Source organism: Heptranchias perlo, chromosome 7, assembly GCF_035084215.1.
Source record: "Heptranchias perlo isolate sHepPer1 chromosome 7, sHepPer1.hap1, whole genome shotgun sequence".
Taxonomy (NCBI): Eukaryota; Metazoa; Chordata; class Chondrichthyes; order Hexanchiformes; family Hexanchidae; genus Heptranchias; species Heptranchias perlo.
The window spans coordinates 17,398,957-17,415,671 of record NC_090331.1 but is presented as its reverse complement, the minus strand read 5'-3'; the positions used below and the strand labels follow the sequence as shown (position 1 = coordinate 17,415,671).

Below are 16,715 nucleotides of genomic sequence, written 5' to 3'. Positions count from 1 at the left end.
GGTGACCTCCAGGCAGAGTAAGAGGAGCAGGCAGGCAGTGCAGGGGTCCTCTGTGGCCGTCTCCCTCTCAAACAAATATACCGCTTTGGATATTGTTGAGGGGGATGACTTATCAGGGGAAGGCAGCAGCAGCCAACTTCCTGGCACCAGGGGTAGCTCTGCTGCACAGGCTGGGAGGAAAGAGTGGAAGAGCTATAGTGGGAGGGGATTCTATCGTAAGGGGAACAGACAGGCGTTTCTGTGACCGTAAACGTGACTCCAGGATGGTTTGTTGCCTCCCTGGTGCCAGGGTCATGGATGTCACTGAGCGGCTTCAGGGCATTCTCAAGGGGGAGGGTGAGCAGGCAGAGGTCGTGGTCCACATTGGGACCAACGACATAGGTAGGAAGGGAGATGAGGTCCTGCATCAAGAATTTAGGGAGCGAGGTAGCAGATTAAAGAGCAGGACCTCAAAGGTTGTAATCTCTGGATTACTCCCAGTGCCACGGGCTAGTGAGTATAGAAATAGGAGGATAGAACAGATGAATGCGTGGCTAAAGAGTTGGTGCAGGAGGGAGGGTTTCAGTTTCCTGGATCACTGGGCCTGCTTCTGGGAAAGGTGGGACTTGTACAAGTCGGACGGGTTGCACCTGAACCAGAGCGGGACAAATATCCTTGCGGGGAGGTTTGCTAGCACTGTTGGGGGGGGTTTAAACTAACTTGGCAGGGGGATGGGATACAGAGTGGAGCTACAATAGGGGGTGATGTGCAGCCAAATATAGAGAAAAAAACAAGTCAGCTTGGAAGACAGGGCAAATATGTAAGGGCAAGGCTGGATGGCATCTATTTTAATGCAAGGAGTCTTGCGAATAAGGTGGATGAACTGAAGGTGTTGATAAACACATGGGAGTATGATATTGTTGCTGTCACAGAGACATGGTTGAGGGAGGGGCAAGACTGGCAGCTCAATATTCCGGGGTACAGAATCTTCCGGCGTGACAGAGGGGGAGGTATAAGAGGAGGGGGGGTCGCAATATTAATTAAAGAATCAATTACTGCCATAAGGAGGGATGATATATTAGCAGGTTCCTCAAATGAGGCCATATGGGTGGAGCTTAAAAACAAAAAGGGGGCAAGCACTTTGATGGGAGTGTACTATAGACCCCCAAACAGTCAGGGGGAGATCGAGGAACAGATATGTAGGCAAATCTCAGAAAATTGTGCAAATAATAGGGTAATAATAGTGGGGGATTTCAACTTCCCCAATATTAACTGGGATACTCAGAGTGTAAAAGGCTTAGAGGGTACAAAATTCTTAACGTGCATCCAGGAGAGCTTTTTGAGCCAGCATGTAGAAAGTCCTACAAGAGAGGGGGCAGTACTGGACCTAATTCTAGGGAATGAGTCCGGCCAAGTGGAAGAAGTGCTAGTAGGTGAGCACTTTGGTGACAGTGACCATAATTCAGTGAGATTTAAGGTGGTCATGGAAAAGGACAGGGAGGGGCCGGAAATAAAGGTTCTAAATTGGGGGAAGGCCGATTTTAATAGGAGAAGGCAGGATCTGGCCAAAATGGACTGGGATCAGCTGCTTGTAGGAAAATCCGCATCGGAGCAATGGGAGTCTTTCAGAAGGGAGATTGAGACCATACAATGGCAACATGTTCCCGTAAAGGTCAAGGGTGGTTCCAAGAACTCCAGGGAACCTTGGATGTCAGGGGATATACGAGAATGGATTAGGAAAAAAAGGAGGGCTTTTGGCAGATACAAAAGGCTAAGGACGGAGGAAGCCCTAGAGGAGTACAAAAAGTGCAGGGGGATACTTAAAAAGGAAATTAGGAGATCAAGGAGGGGCCATGAAATAACACTGGCGAGCAAAATAAAGGAAAATCCTAAGATGTTTTATAAGTATATTAAGGGTAAGAGGATGACTAGGGAAAAAATAGGGCCCATTAGGGACAAAAATGGCAATTTGTGTGTGGAGCCAGAAGATGTAGGAGGGGTTCTAAATGAATTTTTTGCATCTGTTTTCACTATGGAGAAGGACGATGTAGACATAGAAATACGGCAGGGGGACTGTGATATACTCGAACATATTAACATCGAGCGGGAGGAGGTATTGGCGGTTTTAGCAGGCCTAAAAATGGATAAATCCCCAGGCCTGGACGAAATGTATCCCAGGCTACTGTGTGAGGCAAAGGAGGAGATTGCGGGGGCTCTAACACATATATTCAGAACCTCTCTGGCCACAGGGGATGTGCCAGAGGACTGGAGAACCGCTAATGTAGTACCATTATTCAAGAAGGGGAGTAGGGAAAAACCGGGGAACTACAGGCCAGTGAGCCTAACATCAGTGGTAGAAAAATTATTGGAAAAAATTCTGAAGGACAAAATTAGTCTCCACTTGGAGAAGCAAGGATTAATCAGGGATAGTCAACATGGCTTTGTCAAGGGAAGATCATGTCTGATTAATTTGATTGAATTTTTTGAGGGGGTGACTAGGCGTGTGGATGAGGGTAACGCAGTGGATGTGGTATACATGGATTTCAGTAAGGCCTTCGATAAAGTCCCGCACAGGAGACTGGTCAAGAAGGTACGAGCCCATGGAGTCCAGGGTGCCTTGGCACTTTGGATACAAAACTGGCTTAGTGGCAGAAGGCAGAGGGTGATGGTCGAAGGTTGTTTTTGTGACTGGAAGCCTGTGGCCAGTGGGGTACCACAGGGATCTGTGCTGGGGCCCTTGCTGTTTGTGGTCTACATTAACGACTTGGATATGAATGTAAAAGGTATGATCAGTAAGTTCGCTGATGATGCAAAAATTGGTAGGGTGGTAAATAGCAAGGAGGATAGCCTCAGTCTGCAGGACGATATAGATGGGTTGGTCAGATGGGCGGAACAGTGGCAAATGGAATTTAACCCGGAAAAGTGCGAGGTGATGCACTTTGGAGGGACTAACAAGGCAAAGGAATACACAATGAATGGGAAGACCCTAGGCAAGACAGAGGGTCAGAGGGATCTTGGTGTGCAAGTTCACAGATCCCTGAAGGCGGCGGAACAGGTAGATAAGGTGGTAAAGAAGGCATATGGGATACTTGCCTTTATTAGCCGAGGCATAGAATATAAGAGCAAGGAGGTTATGATGGAGCTGTATAAAACACTGGTTAGGCCACAGCTGGAGTACTGTGTGCAGTTCTGGTCGCCACACTACAGGAAGGATGTGATCGCTTTGGAGAGGGTGCAGAGGAGATTCACCAGGATGTTACCAGGGCTGGAGCGCTTCAGCTATGAAGAGAGACTGGGAAGATTGGGTTTGTTTTCCTTGGAGCAGAGGAGGCTGAGGGGGGACATGATTGAGGTGTACAAAATTATGAGGGGCACAGATAGGATGGATACTAAGGAGCTTTTTCCCTTCGTTGAGGGTTCTATAACAAGGGGGCATAGATTCAAGGTAAAAGGCGGGAGGTTTAGAGGGGATTTGAGAAAGAACTTTTTCACCCAGAGGGTGGTTGGAGTCTGGAACTCACTGCCTGAGAGGGTTGTGGAGGCAGGAACCCTCACAACATTCAAGAAGCATTTGGATGAGCACTTGAAATGCCATAGCATACAAGGCTACGGACCAAATGCTGGAATATGGGATTAGATTAGACTGGGCTTGATGGCCGGCGCGGACACGATGGGCCGAAGGGCCTCTATCCGTGCTGTATAACTCTATGACTCTATGATAATCTGTTTTAGTGATGTTGGTTGGGAGATAAATATTGGCCAGGACATTGGGAGAATTCCCCTATTCTTCTTCGAATAGTACCATGGGATCTTTTAAGGGACCTTGGTTTATCGTCTCATCTGAAAGATGGCACCGCCGATACTGCAGCATTCCCTCAGTCATGTCATCCTAGATTATGCGCTCAAGTCTCTGGAGAGGGACTTGAACCCACAACCTTCTGACTCAGAAGCAAAGAGTGCAACTGAATGAGCCAAGGCTGTCACAATTAATGAAAGATAGAGCAGAAGGAGGAAAAAGGTAAAATGCAAGTATTCTAAATTCTGATGAAGGGATTGCACTCAAAATGCTAATCTTTCTCTCTGTCAAAATGATCAAAAATCAGTTTTCAAAATTACAAAAGGTTTTGGTCAGAGAATTGGCCACGGGGTCCGAGACTCAAATTTTCTTCACTTAGTAGAACACTGACCGCTTTACTACAAGTGGTTATTTGCGACAGAGACTACAACATCAGCTAAAATAAAATTGAATGAGTAAAATTAGCACGGTTATGGGGTAAGAGCAAGGGAGTGGGACTAAGTGGATAGCTCCTTCAAAGAGCTGGCACAGGCACGATGGGCTGAAAGGCCTCCTTCTGTGCTGTACAATTCTATGATTTGAAAAGGAAAAATATAAAGGAAAATGGCAGGGAAATGCGATTACAGTAGACAGCTCCAGTTGAAAAGCTGGCACAATGGGCCGAACGGCCCCCTTCTGTGCCGTGATTTGTGAGATTCTTTCTGGTGCCGACTGACCGGCTGTGCGTTTGTAGCATTTTCTGTATTTATTTCTGGAGATTCTATTTGTAACTTAACCTCTTGCAGTAACACTGGTGCAAATTTCAACATTGAATTATGACATAATAGCAAAGCAGGCAGAACACTTTCAAAACAAATGGCGTTCCCTCTCTGACCTTTCCTGCTTTCATAATAAAAAAAAACCTCCCTGACGTTAGGATTAATGTATGATTACAGCTCCATTCCAATACCCCCAAGGAGGCCTGACATTTCAGATCAGCCCGAGCCTCCCCCTCCCCACTCCTGTTCAACTCACATCAGCAAGCACAGAAAATGGAGACTGGCATCCTTGATCAGAGTGCGAGTGGATATTAATTCCACAACCCACTGCAGCACTTCCTGACATTCTAATTCTCCTTTGCTTGACATTTTTTTTTTAAATCCTCGGAAGATTAGCGACTACCAGTGTTTGTTACAGTTTCCTTTCCCCAGATACTTGTTCATCAATAATTCATCCTGGCACTCCACTCCTGGCAGAGAGCATTGCATCTTTTAAGGGGAGAGTACATAAAACATTTTGAAGCGGAGGAAGATACAGGGCTATGGGGAGAGAGGAAAGCCGTGGGATTAATTTTGGATTGCTCTAGCAAAGAGCTGGCACAGACACAATGGCCGCCCCCCCCCACTGTGGTGTGAACTTCTATGAATCTATGATTCATGACTAGGACTGTCCCAGTCTTTAGTGATTACTAAATATTTATTACGAGAAGAAAGCAAATCAAGGCAAAAGAAAGTCTTCGTCTTTCTTGAGAGGACTTTGATACGTGACCCAGCATTCCTCATCTCTCTCCAGCTTTTTAATTCATTAGTAGTTCCTCTTCGTGCCAGCACTTGGCCTATTTGACCAGTGATATGGGTTGTTAACTGTTCTTCTCCCCTTCCACCGTCAGCCCTATAAAGAGATTCACTTAATTTCCCTCTCTCAGTTCAGACAGTCATTACCCTGTCTTTTCCCTTTACCGATGCTCGCACACTCGCCAGTGATCAGAATTGGAGGACCGCCACTATCTCGGAGAGTTGTAGGGCTAGAGGAGGTTACAAAGATAGGGAAGGGCGAGGCCATGCAGGTATTTGAAAACAGGCATGAGTACTTTAAAATCGAGGCGTTGCTGGACCGGGAGCTGATGTAGGTCAGCGAGCACAGGGGTGATGGGAGAACGGGACTTGGTGCGAGTTGGGATACGGGCGGCAGAGTTTTGGATGAGCTCAAGTTTACAGAGGGTGAAAGGCTGGCAGGCCGGCCAGGAGAGGATTTGAACAGTCGCGTCTGGAGGTGACAAAAGCATGGAGCTTTTCTAAAGATAGGTTTGCTTTTTCTATCAATTTTTTTGCTTTCCTTGCTGATTATCTCCTCTCCCCTCCTGAAGGCACTGCTGGGCTACAATTACATGGGCCAGTGCCTCAAAAGTTTAATGTTTTCAATGCCTGAATCTCTATTACTTGCCTAATTACAGTGATCAGGTATCAGATGATCGCGCATTTCATGTTCATTTCTTTGCTGAAGGCAGCGACTCTCGTGAGGTGCTGGAAGGTGACTGTCACCTAACCATATCTCAACCAAGTGGTCATCTTTCATGCATGAGCCTAGACAGTGAATGTTGACAGCTGCTTCACCAGTAAGCACACCAGAGGCAAGCATCATCTCGCCCTTACGGGATGCCAAGTAACGTATTCACCTGGAACAGTGGCACACATTCATTCAAAGCAGACTGTGCTAATTCAGCAACCTTTCATTAAAAACTGGAGCATACATCGAGGGTATAATTTTCAACTTCATCGCTTGGGTAGTAACCGGGCGGACCGCCCTTTATAGAGAGAGATTTCAAAAGCGTTAACGCCTTGGAAGTTTTACATGCAGTTATTTGCCTCCTTTAGGAGAGCAAATTCACTGATTCTGCCCTCTCAGGCGGATGTAAAAGATCCCATGGCACTATTTCGAAGAGCTGAGGAGCTCTCTTCAGTGTCATGGCCAATATATGTCCCTCAACCAACATCACAAACAGTTTATCTGGTCATTATCACACTGCTGTTTGTGGGAGCTTGCTGTGCGAAAGTTTACGGCCAATGAAAGTACTTCACTGGCTGTAAAGCGCTTTGGACCGTCCGGAGGACGTGAAAGGCACTATACAAATGCAAGTCTGTCTTTCTTTTCCAGCAGGGAGCCATTTTCAAAGGGTGTGCAGGACATAGGTCGACAACTCTATATTGCAAATTTTCCAATCTCCTCTCCCTTCAAGCCTGGCTTCCACTGGAATTGACCAGTGAATTTACCTCATGGACTTAAACAACATGCAGTTATATGATGGTGGAAATCTGAAAGACTACACAACAGCAGGAATTAAAAACACACTCACAAATATTAGAGAACCTATTGGAGAATTTGATTATCATTTTGTCAGCTCCTCCCATGAATACAGTAAACAGAAAAGCCTTCTTCAATTATTACTGAATGTACAGTAAGCACGCACACTCGATGCACAAAAGATTTTTCTTTAGCATTACTGAAATCTGTAAGCCAGGAAGGGGCAGTCTCATCATCGGTATGCTTTTAGACAGGCAAGGACACTGACCCCAACCAACATGACTATTTGCAGACAGAACCTCCCCATTCCTTGACCCAACTGAATCCCAGAAAACGAGAACAAATTGCTTCAACCCTTAAACTTGCATTGCTCCCAGAGAAGGCGCAATCATGCCAAAAAGCCTCAGCATATCAATGCGTCCCTCCACAAGTACCCTGCCCATTTAATCAAAATGTTCGAAGGCTTCATCAAATATACTAGGAGTCTCCCTAGTATATTTGATGAATGCTCGTGGTAGGCCAGAGAATACGTTGGGTTATAAGGGTTGTCGCACTATACAATATATTACTTTGCTGCTGAAGTGCAGCTGGTTATGAATTAACCTATCCTTTTGAGGACACAAGGATGTAGATTTTGGCACAGTTTGGACCCACAAAGTGTTTAGCGAGTTGAAAGAGACTCAAATGGAGGTGTGGTGATTGCAAGCAGGTGTAAATTGTGACAGGAGCGCACTAATTGGGGGAGGGGTGGTGGGTGGGGAAGCAAATTGCATGCAATTGAAATTTAAAGGAATGAAGACAATTAAAGGAGGGAAAAATTCTTTATCCCAGTCCACTATCAGCCTTTTCCGGGGCATGGGACTAAGAAGAAGGAATGAGAAAAATCAGAGGAAAGGAAACCAAAAAGGTGCAGGCATGAGTCCGACAAAGCAAACCAGCATCTGACCCCCTGTTTGATGTCTGCTAGAGATGAGGTGGCACTGCATGAGGGGGTAGAAAGGAGGGTGGTCCTCTGTGCCACGCCACGTCACCATTCCAATAGATCAGCACTGCGAGGAATTGGAACCAAGTTTTAGGCCACAGCTGGATGTGCCAGCCCTTTGCTGCATGGTGGCTGCATTTGTTACTGCAGCAGATGGCACAGGTGTTCATCTCCCTCACTGCTAACCTGGACCCTGTGAAGACTGTTCCCCATAGTCATGCCAATAGGTATGTCAGGGCCTGCAGGTATAGGTGTGGCTAATCAGGATACACTAGCTGTTGATCATCCTGGTGTGCATATTTTCATGCACTGCCGCTGAAAGAATGACATAGTAATTGAGGTGCTTCTGAGGAAGCATCCAAACCGTTCTGTTAGTCAAGCATTCACATATCTCAAATGTTGCCATGGAGTCTGTTATCCCGCTTCCATTGAGGATAGATGTCTCTGCTCACAGTAATCATCTGCCAAAGCAAACAATGTTCATCTCTGTCTGCAGATGCCAGTGTGTGGGTACCAGCAGATGGACACCTCTCACATAGCCTGAACTGAATTGGTTCTCTTCTTCCAAACACCTCAGATGGAGGGATTCCCACTGGGAAACCCATTGGTGCCAGTAATGATGCAGGGAGCAAAAAATGACTTATAACAATTGGCACAGAAGAGAACGCGGAGACCAGCATCACCTCCAGCCTGCTTTATTGCCAGATTCTGATGCAAGTTTGCCCTGGACTGATGGAGACTACCACGCCCAAAACTTTGCCTTACCTGCTCATCATCTTCTACTACCACAAGAGTTAGTTTGCTTTTCTTAAATTCCAGTTTGATGATTTTGGGCCTGAAAACAATAAGAAAAAATAAGGAACCTTCCATTTTAGAGACCGTACGCAATACCAAAATATTTTAAAAGACGGGATATTCCCCTTTCCAGATTCAAACACAAATATTTTTGTCACTGTTAATTTTGTACGATACCTACTTTTATCACTGTGGTATGGCAGCCTCTGGCACAGCAACCATTTCCAAGTGTAATACTAACCAAACCACTATACACCATACAAAACTGATAGGCCAGAATGAGTTGCAGGTGTAACACTCTCAGGATTCAGGTGACATTTGCAGACCACTTAAACATCAGCCCTTCACTTTAGGACATCAACTGAACACCTCAATTACATTACACACACCAACCAAACGGTTCTTATTGCTAACCCAATTCAATTCTGACGGGTAACCGCCAGAGCAATTGACTTCTTTGAACTGCAGATTGCCAACATATTGATACATGGAACATTATTCTTCTTAAAAGTAGACTGTACTGTTAATGGCATCTTTAGCTTATGTGTATTATAAAAGGGTGAAGAAGGAGCCAACTGACCAGAAGAAGAGTCCAATCTTTGTTTCTCCTTCAAATACCAGCACTCCTGTTGGGGTCAGGCCCAGGCTGTATTCATTTCCATCTCTTCCCTAATTATCCAAATGGAAACAAAAGTCTTGGTTAAGAAAAAGTGAGTCTTTACCCTCTTGTACAAACAGACAATCAAACATACAATAAACTCAACCTCCAGCCAAAATTAAACTAGACCAACAAAAACTTTGAGACCGAAGAATTATTCCAATCCACACTGAACTATATGAACTTAAAAAAATATATAATAAAAGTGTAATAAAGAAGAAAGCTGCAACCCCAAAAATATCACCAAGATATCTGCTCTCCAGAGGGTGGGCAATAGGGATACCAGAACTGGCAGGAACAGAGAGGGAAAAATGGGCCTGTTCTCAAATACCATCCAGGGACTCCTGCTGGAAAGCCCATATTAAGAACATAAGAAATAGGAGCAGGAGTAGGCCAATCGGCCCCTCGAGCCTGCTCCGCCATTCAATAAGATCATGGCTGATCTGATCCCAACCACAAATCTAAAGAACACAAGAAGTAGGAGCAGGACCCGGCCACTCAGCGCCTGGGTCCTCTCCGCCACCCACAGGGCATTGACCGATCCGAACTCAGCTTCATGTCCAATTTCCTGCCCGCTCCCCATAACCCCTAACTCCCTTTACTTCTAGAAAACTGTCTATTTCTGTTTTAAATTTATCTAATGATGTAGCTAATTGGTGGATGATGAGTGAAGACAGGACCAATTTCAGTCATGATGTCCCCTTGCAGTCAAATGACCTGTGGACTCTCACTGCCTGAGCTCAGATATGAATAGCAGTCACTTGGATGGTGTACCAGAGAGGTTAAGTGGTCAGAAGGAGCTCATGGAGCTGCAAGCGAGCAAGCAGTTATAGGGCCCAAAATTCCGAGGTCACCATTGCACTGTTGGAATTGAGGCAGGACCATCTAACCGTAATACAAATAAAAGTTTAAATGCAAGTGATTTAGGGCAGAGAGGAGAAACTTTTTTCCTTACATAGAGGGTGGTGAGGCTTTGGAATGCATTACCAGAGTTAGTGACTGAAGCAGAGACCATGTCAACATTTAAGAATAGGTTATGTAGGTGGTTGAACGAAAGGGGAGAGGGGGACATTCAAAGGAGAGAGGGGGACATTCAAAGGGAAAGAGAGGGATATTGAAACAGAGCAGGCACATGGGATCAGGACTACAACAATAATAACTTGCATTTATATAGCACCTTCAACATAAGCAAACATCCCAAGGCGCTTCACAGGAACATTATCAAACAAAATTTGACACCGAGCCACATAAGGAGATATTAGGACAGGTGACCAAAAGCTTGGTCGAAGAGGTAGGTTTTAAGGAACGTCTTAAAAGGAGGAGACAGAGGTAGAGAGGTTCAGAGAGGGAATTCCAAAGCTTAGGGCCTAGGCAGCTGGAGGCCCAACCGCCAATGGTGGAGCAATCAAAATCGGAGACTACTGCTCATATGAAGGATAACCAACAGCATGGACTGGTTGGCCTAAAAGGCGTGTTTCTGTGTTGTAATTTCTATTTAATTTACCTAACTGATGCAAACAACAAATGCTCAAATTGAAAACAAAACCGTGATGAGCAAAAAATTTCACAAGGAAAAGTATTTTTTTATATATAAATAGTAAAAATCTTCTGACAACAAACTCATTCACAACACAAATCTAGTTTAAGCCCTAACATTTCAAATTCACTCCAATCCTTACTTTGACCTTGTGCATGTCCACTCCATACATCTCCAGCCACTTGGCTTTGTTGAGATAGTTAATTTCTGCTTGAGCTGGCGTTTGTCCACTGCAAAGAGAAAAGATTTCTAGTGAAATTCCCCTGCTCGCCATCATAGGTAGTGGCTTCTCAAAGCATTCTGTATTCACACATTTCTACCCTACCAAGGCTCCCCATTTATGAATGATGGAAATCTTGATTTTTAAATTAGTAAATTAAAAAACATGTAAAGATGGTCGATATTGAAACAGAATAAGAATGAACTAGTGGCATTGGGACAACACCCAACCCTGTCACAACCCTGTGACCTCTACTACCGAGGAGGACAAGAGCAGCAATGTTGCACCTTCAAGTTCCTCTCCAAGTCACACACCATCCCGACTCAGACATATGCTGCCGTTCCTTCATCGTCACTGGGTCAATATCCTGGAACTCCCTACCTCACACTACTGTGGGAGCACCATCACCACAAGGACTGCAGCAGTTCAAGGAGAAGGCCCTCCACCACCTTCGCAGGTTGAGAGTCAGATTGCTTTTCAAACTCCATGTTTACTGCTTCACTGTAACACTAAATGCATCCGGATGTAACCTTTTGATTCTTTACAATTAAGTGCTCAAGAACCAAAAGGATATCTCTTGTATTGCATACGAGCCCCTGAACAGTTCATCGGAGGAGCTTGTTATCTGGGCTGTGGAGATGGGGGTGGGGAGATTCTGCCCAATAATAACTCGTCAGAAAAATGTTTTCTGGTTTATATGGGGCAAAATAATTTTAAGAAAAAAAAAACATGAATATGAAAAAGAACACCCCACGCTCAATTTTTTTTTGGTAAAATAGTGAACCGGAGAATTTGCCCTTCCATAAGGGTTTTATATCAGCAAACCATTGTGCGATTTAAAGACATTTTTATTTTCTTGCTAAATTTTTCCTCCACTAAATTTTTCCCCTCTGCTTCACTCCTGAAAACATTGATTCCTTGTTGGGATCTGGCTCCACAGGAACTGGCCACTCTCCAGTACCTCACTCCTGTGGTCATTCTTCATGATGGAGTCTCGACAACATCCAGCACTCACGTATATGCGTTTCTAACCAGGCATGACGATCAGGAGCAATGTCCGTAGCCTTTTTGCGTATACCAAGTCCAGAAGCATTAAGGCCGATTGCAGCGGATCTACCAGCACCCCAACTGAGATCAGCTGATGCAACACAGGCTGAGGTGCAGGGGTCCATTTTACCTGAGTGTGGGATTGTGGGCGGAGGGGCCACGGTGAAAGGGAAACAATCCGGCCCACCAGAGAGTAAGGCCCAGAAGACTTTAACTCCCGGGCCTCATCCGCACGCTCTGTTGTCAGTCTACCCCCACCTAACCGAGTGGCAAGAGCTATCTGGCTAATAGGAGGTCGCTGATGGGACCCAACAGAGTGGTCCCCGGCACTGAGGTAAGTGTGTATAGGGAGCAGCGACAAGGCTTAGTGGTCAGGGGAGGGGGAGGGAAGGCCCATGGTTTCCTTGTGGGCCCCAGAGGAGCATTCCTGCTCTTCCTGGCCCACAAGGAAATTTAAAAAAATTAAAAGAAACTTACCTTTCTGGGCCTCCTCTTGCCCCAGTTTTTCTTCCTGTCAGTTTTAGCCCTCGAGGCTTCCCATGTGGGCCTGGGGTTAAGATTGCAGTCGGGCCCCACTGATGTCATCGGAATCCGATCTACATATTCAAAGCAAGGACCCCTTTCGCCTGCTCAAAAGAGCAGGTTAATATTGGGATTGGTGGGAAGTCAGCAGGGTTGGAGGAGGCAAGTCACACGGGGCATTTTAACTGATTAAAATGTCCCCCTCAGTGCGAGTCAGCCCCCCATTTTACATCTCTCCCGATTTTTACCTCCATTGAAGTCAACGGAATTAAAAATCAGGAGAGTTGTAAAAATGGGCTGCTGACTCGCGATCACCTGTTTTACACTATCGCACAAAGTCAAGATCTACTGCAATGAGTAATCAGGGGAGCATCAGAGTCTTCCCATGGTGTCAGTTCATTTTAATATGTCAATCTGGTTGCCCCGATCCTGGATAACAAAATACCATGAATGGAATGGATTCAAGTCTTACTTTTGATTAATTTATACAAAACAGGAGAAAATAACAGCTGAAATAATCTCAAGCTCTCCCTCAGGAAGTGCCCGGAAAAATGAAAACGTCGTACCTGAATTCTTTCCACTTCTCAAAGATGGCAAGCTCCATCTCCTCCATCTGATTCGGCACAAATCTGAACTCTGACACCAAATCTGGGCCGTGCTCTGAGGGATCGCAGTCACCCATTTCGGCTGCATTAAATAAACCAGAAAAAGTAAATAGACTCAAGTGACCAAAAGGAGATTAGTAACTCAGCTTCTCTCTTTCCATTACCTCTTCCCCTCAGTAAGAGGGGCATTACAGGTTAATCAGAAAATCTGTCAATGACGTTCCTGAGCAACAAAAAGGCCAAGAGTCAAGTGACAACAGAGTGTGAACATTGGTAAGATCCTAGCACTAGCATCCCAGCTTCTGAGTTGCCCGAAAAGTGGTTGTTTCTTAGAATTAACAGTATTCCTTATTAGCCATGGCGCAGTGGTTGCACTCTCACCTCTGAAGTCAGAAAGCTCGTGGGTTCAAGTCCCGCTCCAGGGACTCTAGCACAAAATCTAGGTTGACACACCAGTGCCGCACTGTCGGAGTGCCCATCTAATGAGATATCAAACCGAGGCCCCATCTGCTCTCTCAAGTGGACGTAAAAGATCCCATGGCACTATTTCAAGAGCGGGGGAGTTCTCCCTGCTGTCCTGGCCAATATTTATCCCTCAACCAACATCACTAAAAAAAAATTTGGAAATAAAATGTTGGTATCAGTATAAAAATAACTATGAAACTGTTGGAAAACCCAACTGGTTCACTAATGTCCTTTAGGGAAGGAAACCTGCTGTCCCTTACCTGGTCTGGCCTATATGTAACTCTAGTTCCACACCAAAGTAGTTAACTCTTAACTGCCCTCTGAAGTGGCCTAGTAAACCACTCTGTTAAGGGCAACTAGGGATGGGCAATACATCCCGGCCTTGCCAGTGACGCCCACATGCCGAGAATGAATTTTTGAAAAAAGATACCAGTGTCCAACCAATTTGGTTCACTCTGTATGACGTTAAGAAATGGTTAAGCGTCCTAGACACACAAAAGCTTGAAAAACATCTCAGCTGTAGTGCTGTAGACCTGTGCACCAGAGTTAACCTTTCCCCTAGCCAAGCTCTTCTAGTACAGCACCTCATCTTTCCACTCGGCACTTTGCAGCCGTCCGCCATTAATGTTGACTACAACAACTTCAGACATTAGGAACAGCTCCCATTTTCTCTCCGACTGTAGGTGCTAATAAAGTAGGACAAGTGCACCAATGCTTCAGTGGATGGTGGAAGAGGGTTGGTGCTTAGGATGGGGACCCCCCCCTTTGGTACACTACAGGCAGGATGGCCTGCACCCCTGGTGCTGACTTGCCTTTTCCATTCACCAGTCTACAGGAGGCTGCTCCACTTAGCCAGGTTTTCATGTACCCCCTCTCCAACCTAACCAATCTGCTTTAATTATTCACACATTCTCTAGGTCTCCCATGGCTCTTTTATTTCTCTCATGCCTCCTTTTGTCGTGTGTTATTATCACTTCTGCCAGTTCACCATCTCCCATTCTCCACCTGATTACAGCTCATTCTTTTTCTTTTCTTGTGTATATGTTCTCCCCCCTCCCCCGCTCTGATGAAGGGCCCACACTTGAAATGTTAACTTGTCTCTTCTCTCCACAGATGCTGTGCCTGACTTGCTGAGTGTTAAGTATTTTCTGATTTTGGTTCAGATTTCCAGCACCTGCAGTATTTTATTTTTTTGTCTCATTGGAGGTGTGTAGTTGGCACATTTAATTTACTTACTTCACATCTTATCCAGGTGCCCTTCTGGCTGGTGTCAGCCATGGCTCAGTGGTAGCACTCTGAGTCAGTCGGTTGTGGGTTCAGGTCCCATTCCAGAGACTTGAGCACAAAATCTAGGCTAACACTGCAGTGCAGCAACTGAGGGAGTGCTGCACTGTCGGAGGTGCCGTCTTTCAGATGAGACGTTAAACCAAGACCCCATCTGCCCTCTCAGGTGGATGTAAAAATCCCATGGCACTATTTCAAAGAAGAGCAGGGGAGTTCTTCCCAGTCTTCTGGGGAGTCCTGGCCGATATTTATCCCTCAACTAACATCACTAAAAAATGATCTAGTCATTATCACATTGTTGTTTGTGGGTCCTTGCTGTGCACAAATTGGCTGCCACGTTTCCCACATTACAACAGCGACTGCTGTTATTAATTAATTAATTAATTGGGAAGTCCTGAGATTGTGGAAGTCTCTCAACACTTGTACTGTTAAAGTTATACTTTTTCATAAAAGATGTTGCACCTAACTTTACAAAAAAGGGTTGCTTCACTACCATAAGCTCTGCAGGTCATGTAGGTTTAATTCAGATCAGAACATTTACAAATGGCTTTATCTTGCTCACCCAACACAACTAGCTCTGGTTCTGAAACTACAACAGAGAGCGAGATCATAAGAAACAGAGAAAAGGAGTGAGTCCACATGCAAGAGAAAAAGGGAGCAATCAAGCAAGCAAAAGGGAGAGGAAAAAAAGAGAGCCTATGCAAGGTGAGGGCCAATGTGAGAGAGGGAGACCGAACACAAGAATAGGGCAGGAGAATGAATAAAAAGGGACAGAGACATTAGATTGACGGCCAGAATTGTGCCTGGATCAGGCATTCTAAACAGTAGCAATTGCCATGTTATCTTTAAACTGCGAGTCTGTGCTTCAACAGATACATGTTTCATTGTCGTTGGGTCAAAATCCTGGAACCCCCTACCTAACAGCACTGTGGGAGTACCTTCACCACACGGACTGCAGCGGTTCAAGGCGGCGGCTCACCCCCACCTTCTCAAGAGAAACTAGGGATGGGCAATAAATGCCGGCCTTGCCAGCGACGCCCGTATCCCGAGAAAGTTTTTTTTTTAAATGCAGAGGGATCAGATCACTTCGAACTTTGTTTTTTTTATTATTGTTGCTGTATAGAGCAAGCTCCATAATTTTCTGCCCCCCAAAAAAAATCGCTGGGCACTGCTGGATAAATACATGGCTACCACTGCTCACTGCACCGTCTCAGGGATCACTCTGACCTCAGTTGTACAGTTCTGCAGGCCAGCAGGAACATGACCCGTTTCTGGTCCAAATTAGCCAAATATGGAACAGATGGCGCAATGACATCATATATTGAAGGTAACCGCAAGAGGTTACACAAACCATATGATGTGACAAAGTTACAGCCACAAGAAGCTCGAGAACAAGAGACCAACTTGTTGACCCCTGTGTCATCGTGATAAGACGCCATGTTCACCATTTCCTACTTCTGAAGCAAAAAGGAAAAATTCTTCCAGATGTTGCATGTGATCAGATGACATCCCGAGAACCTTACTGAGGATCAGTTTACCACGGAGCAATAGCAGGGCAGAGTCAAAGCAGAAAAATCACATTCACCGCAGTCTAGACTTCATCTTTTAAAAAAAAGCACTTTGGACATTTTAACCTTAAAGCAAGCACTCAACAATTAAACAAACAAACAAACAAACAAACAAACGTGAGGCCTTACCCTGGATGGTATAGGCTGACAGCTGGACTGATGTGTCGAAAGGGCATTCTAACCTGGATTGTTGAACG

At 45.3% G+C, this 16,715-nt stretch overlaps 1 protein-coding gene across 3 annotated transcripts in view; it reads right to left on the bottom strand.

Moving 5' to 3' along the window:
- epb41l5 (erythrocyte membrane protein band 4.1 like 5) overlaps positions 1-16,715 on the bottom strand; it is a 153,289-nt gene that overhangs the window by 61,169 nt on the left and 75,405 nt on the right. For all 3 annotated transcript variants that reach the window (XM_067987105.1, XM_067987107.1, XM_067987106.1), the window contains exons 6-10: positions 16,648-16,700; positions 13,163-13,283; positions 10,950-11,037; positions 9,193-9,281; positions 8,583-8,652 (exon numbers count right to left, since the gene is read on the bottom strand). In XM_067987105.1, the coding sequence (XP_067843206.1) occupies positions 8,583-8,652; positions 9,193-9,281; positions 10,950-11,037; positions 13,163-13,283; positions 16,648-16,700 (421 nt within the window). The remainder of the gene's footprint in view (positions 1-8,582; positions 8,653-9,192; positions 9,282-10,949; positions 11,038-13,162; positions 13,284-16,647; positions 16,701-16,715) is intronic.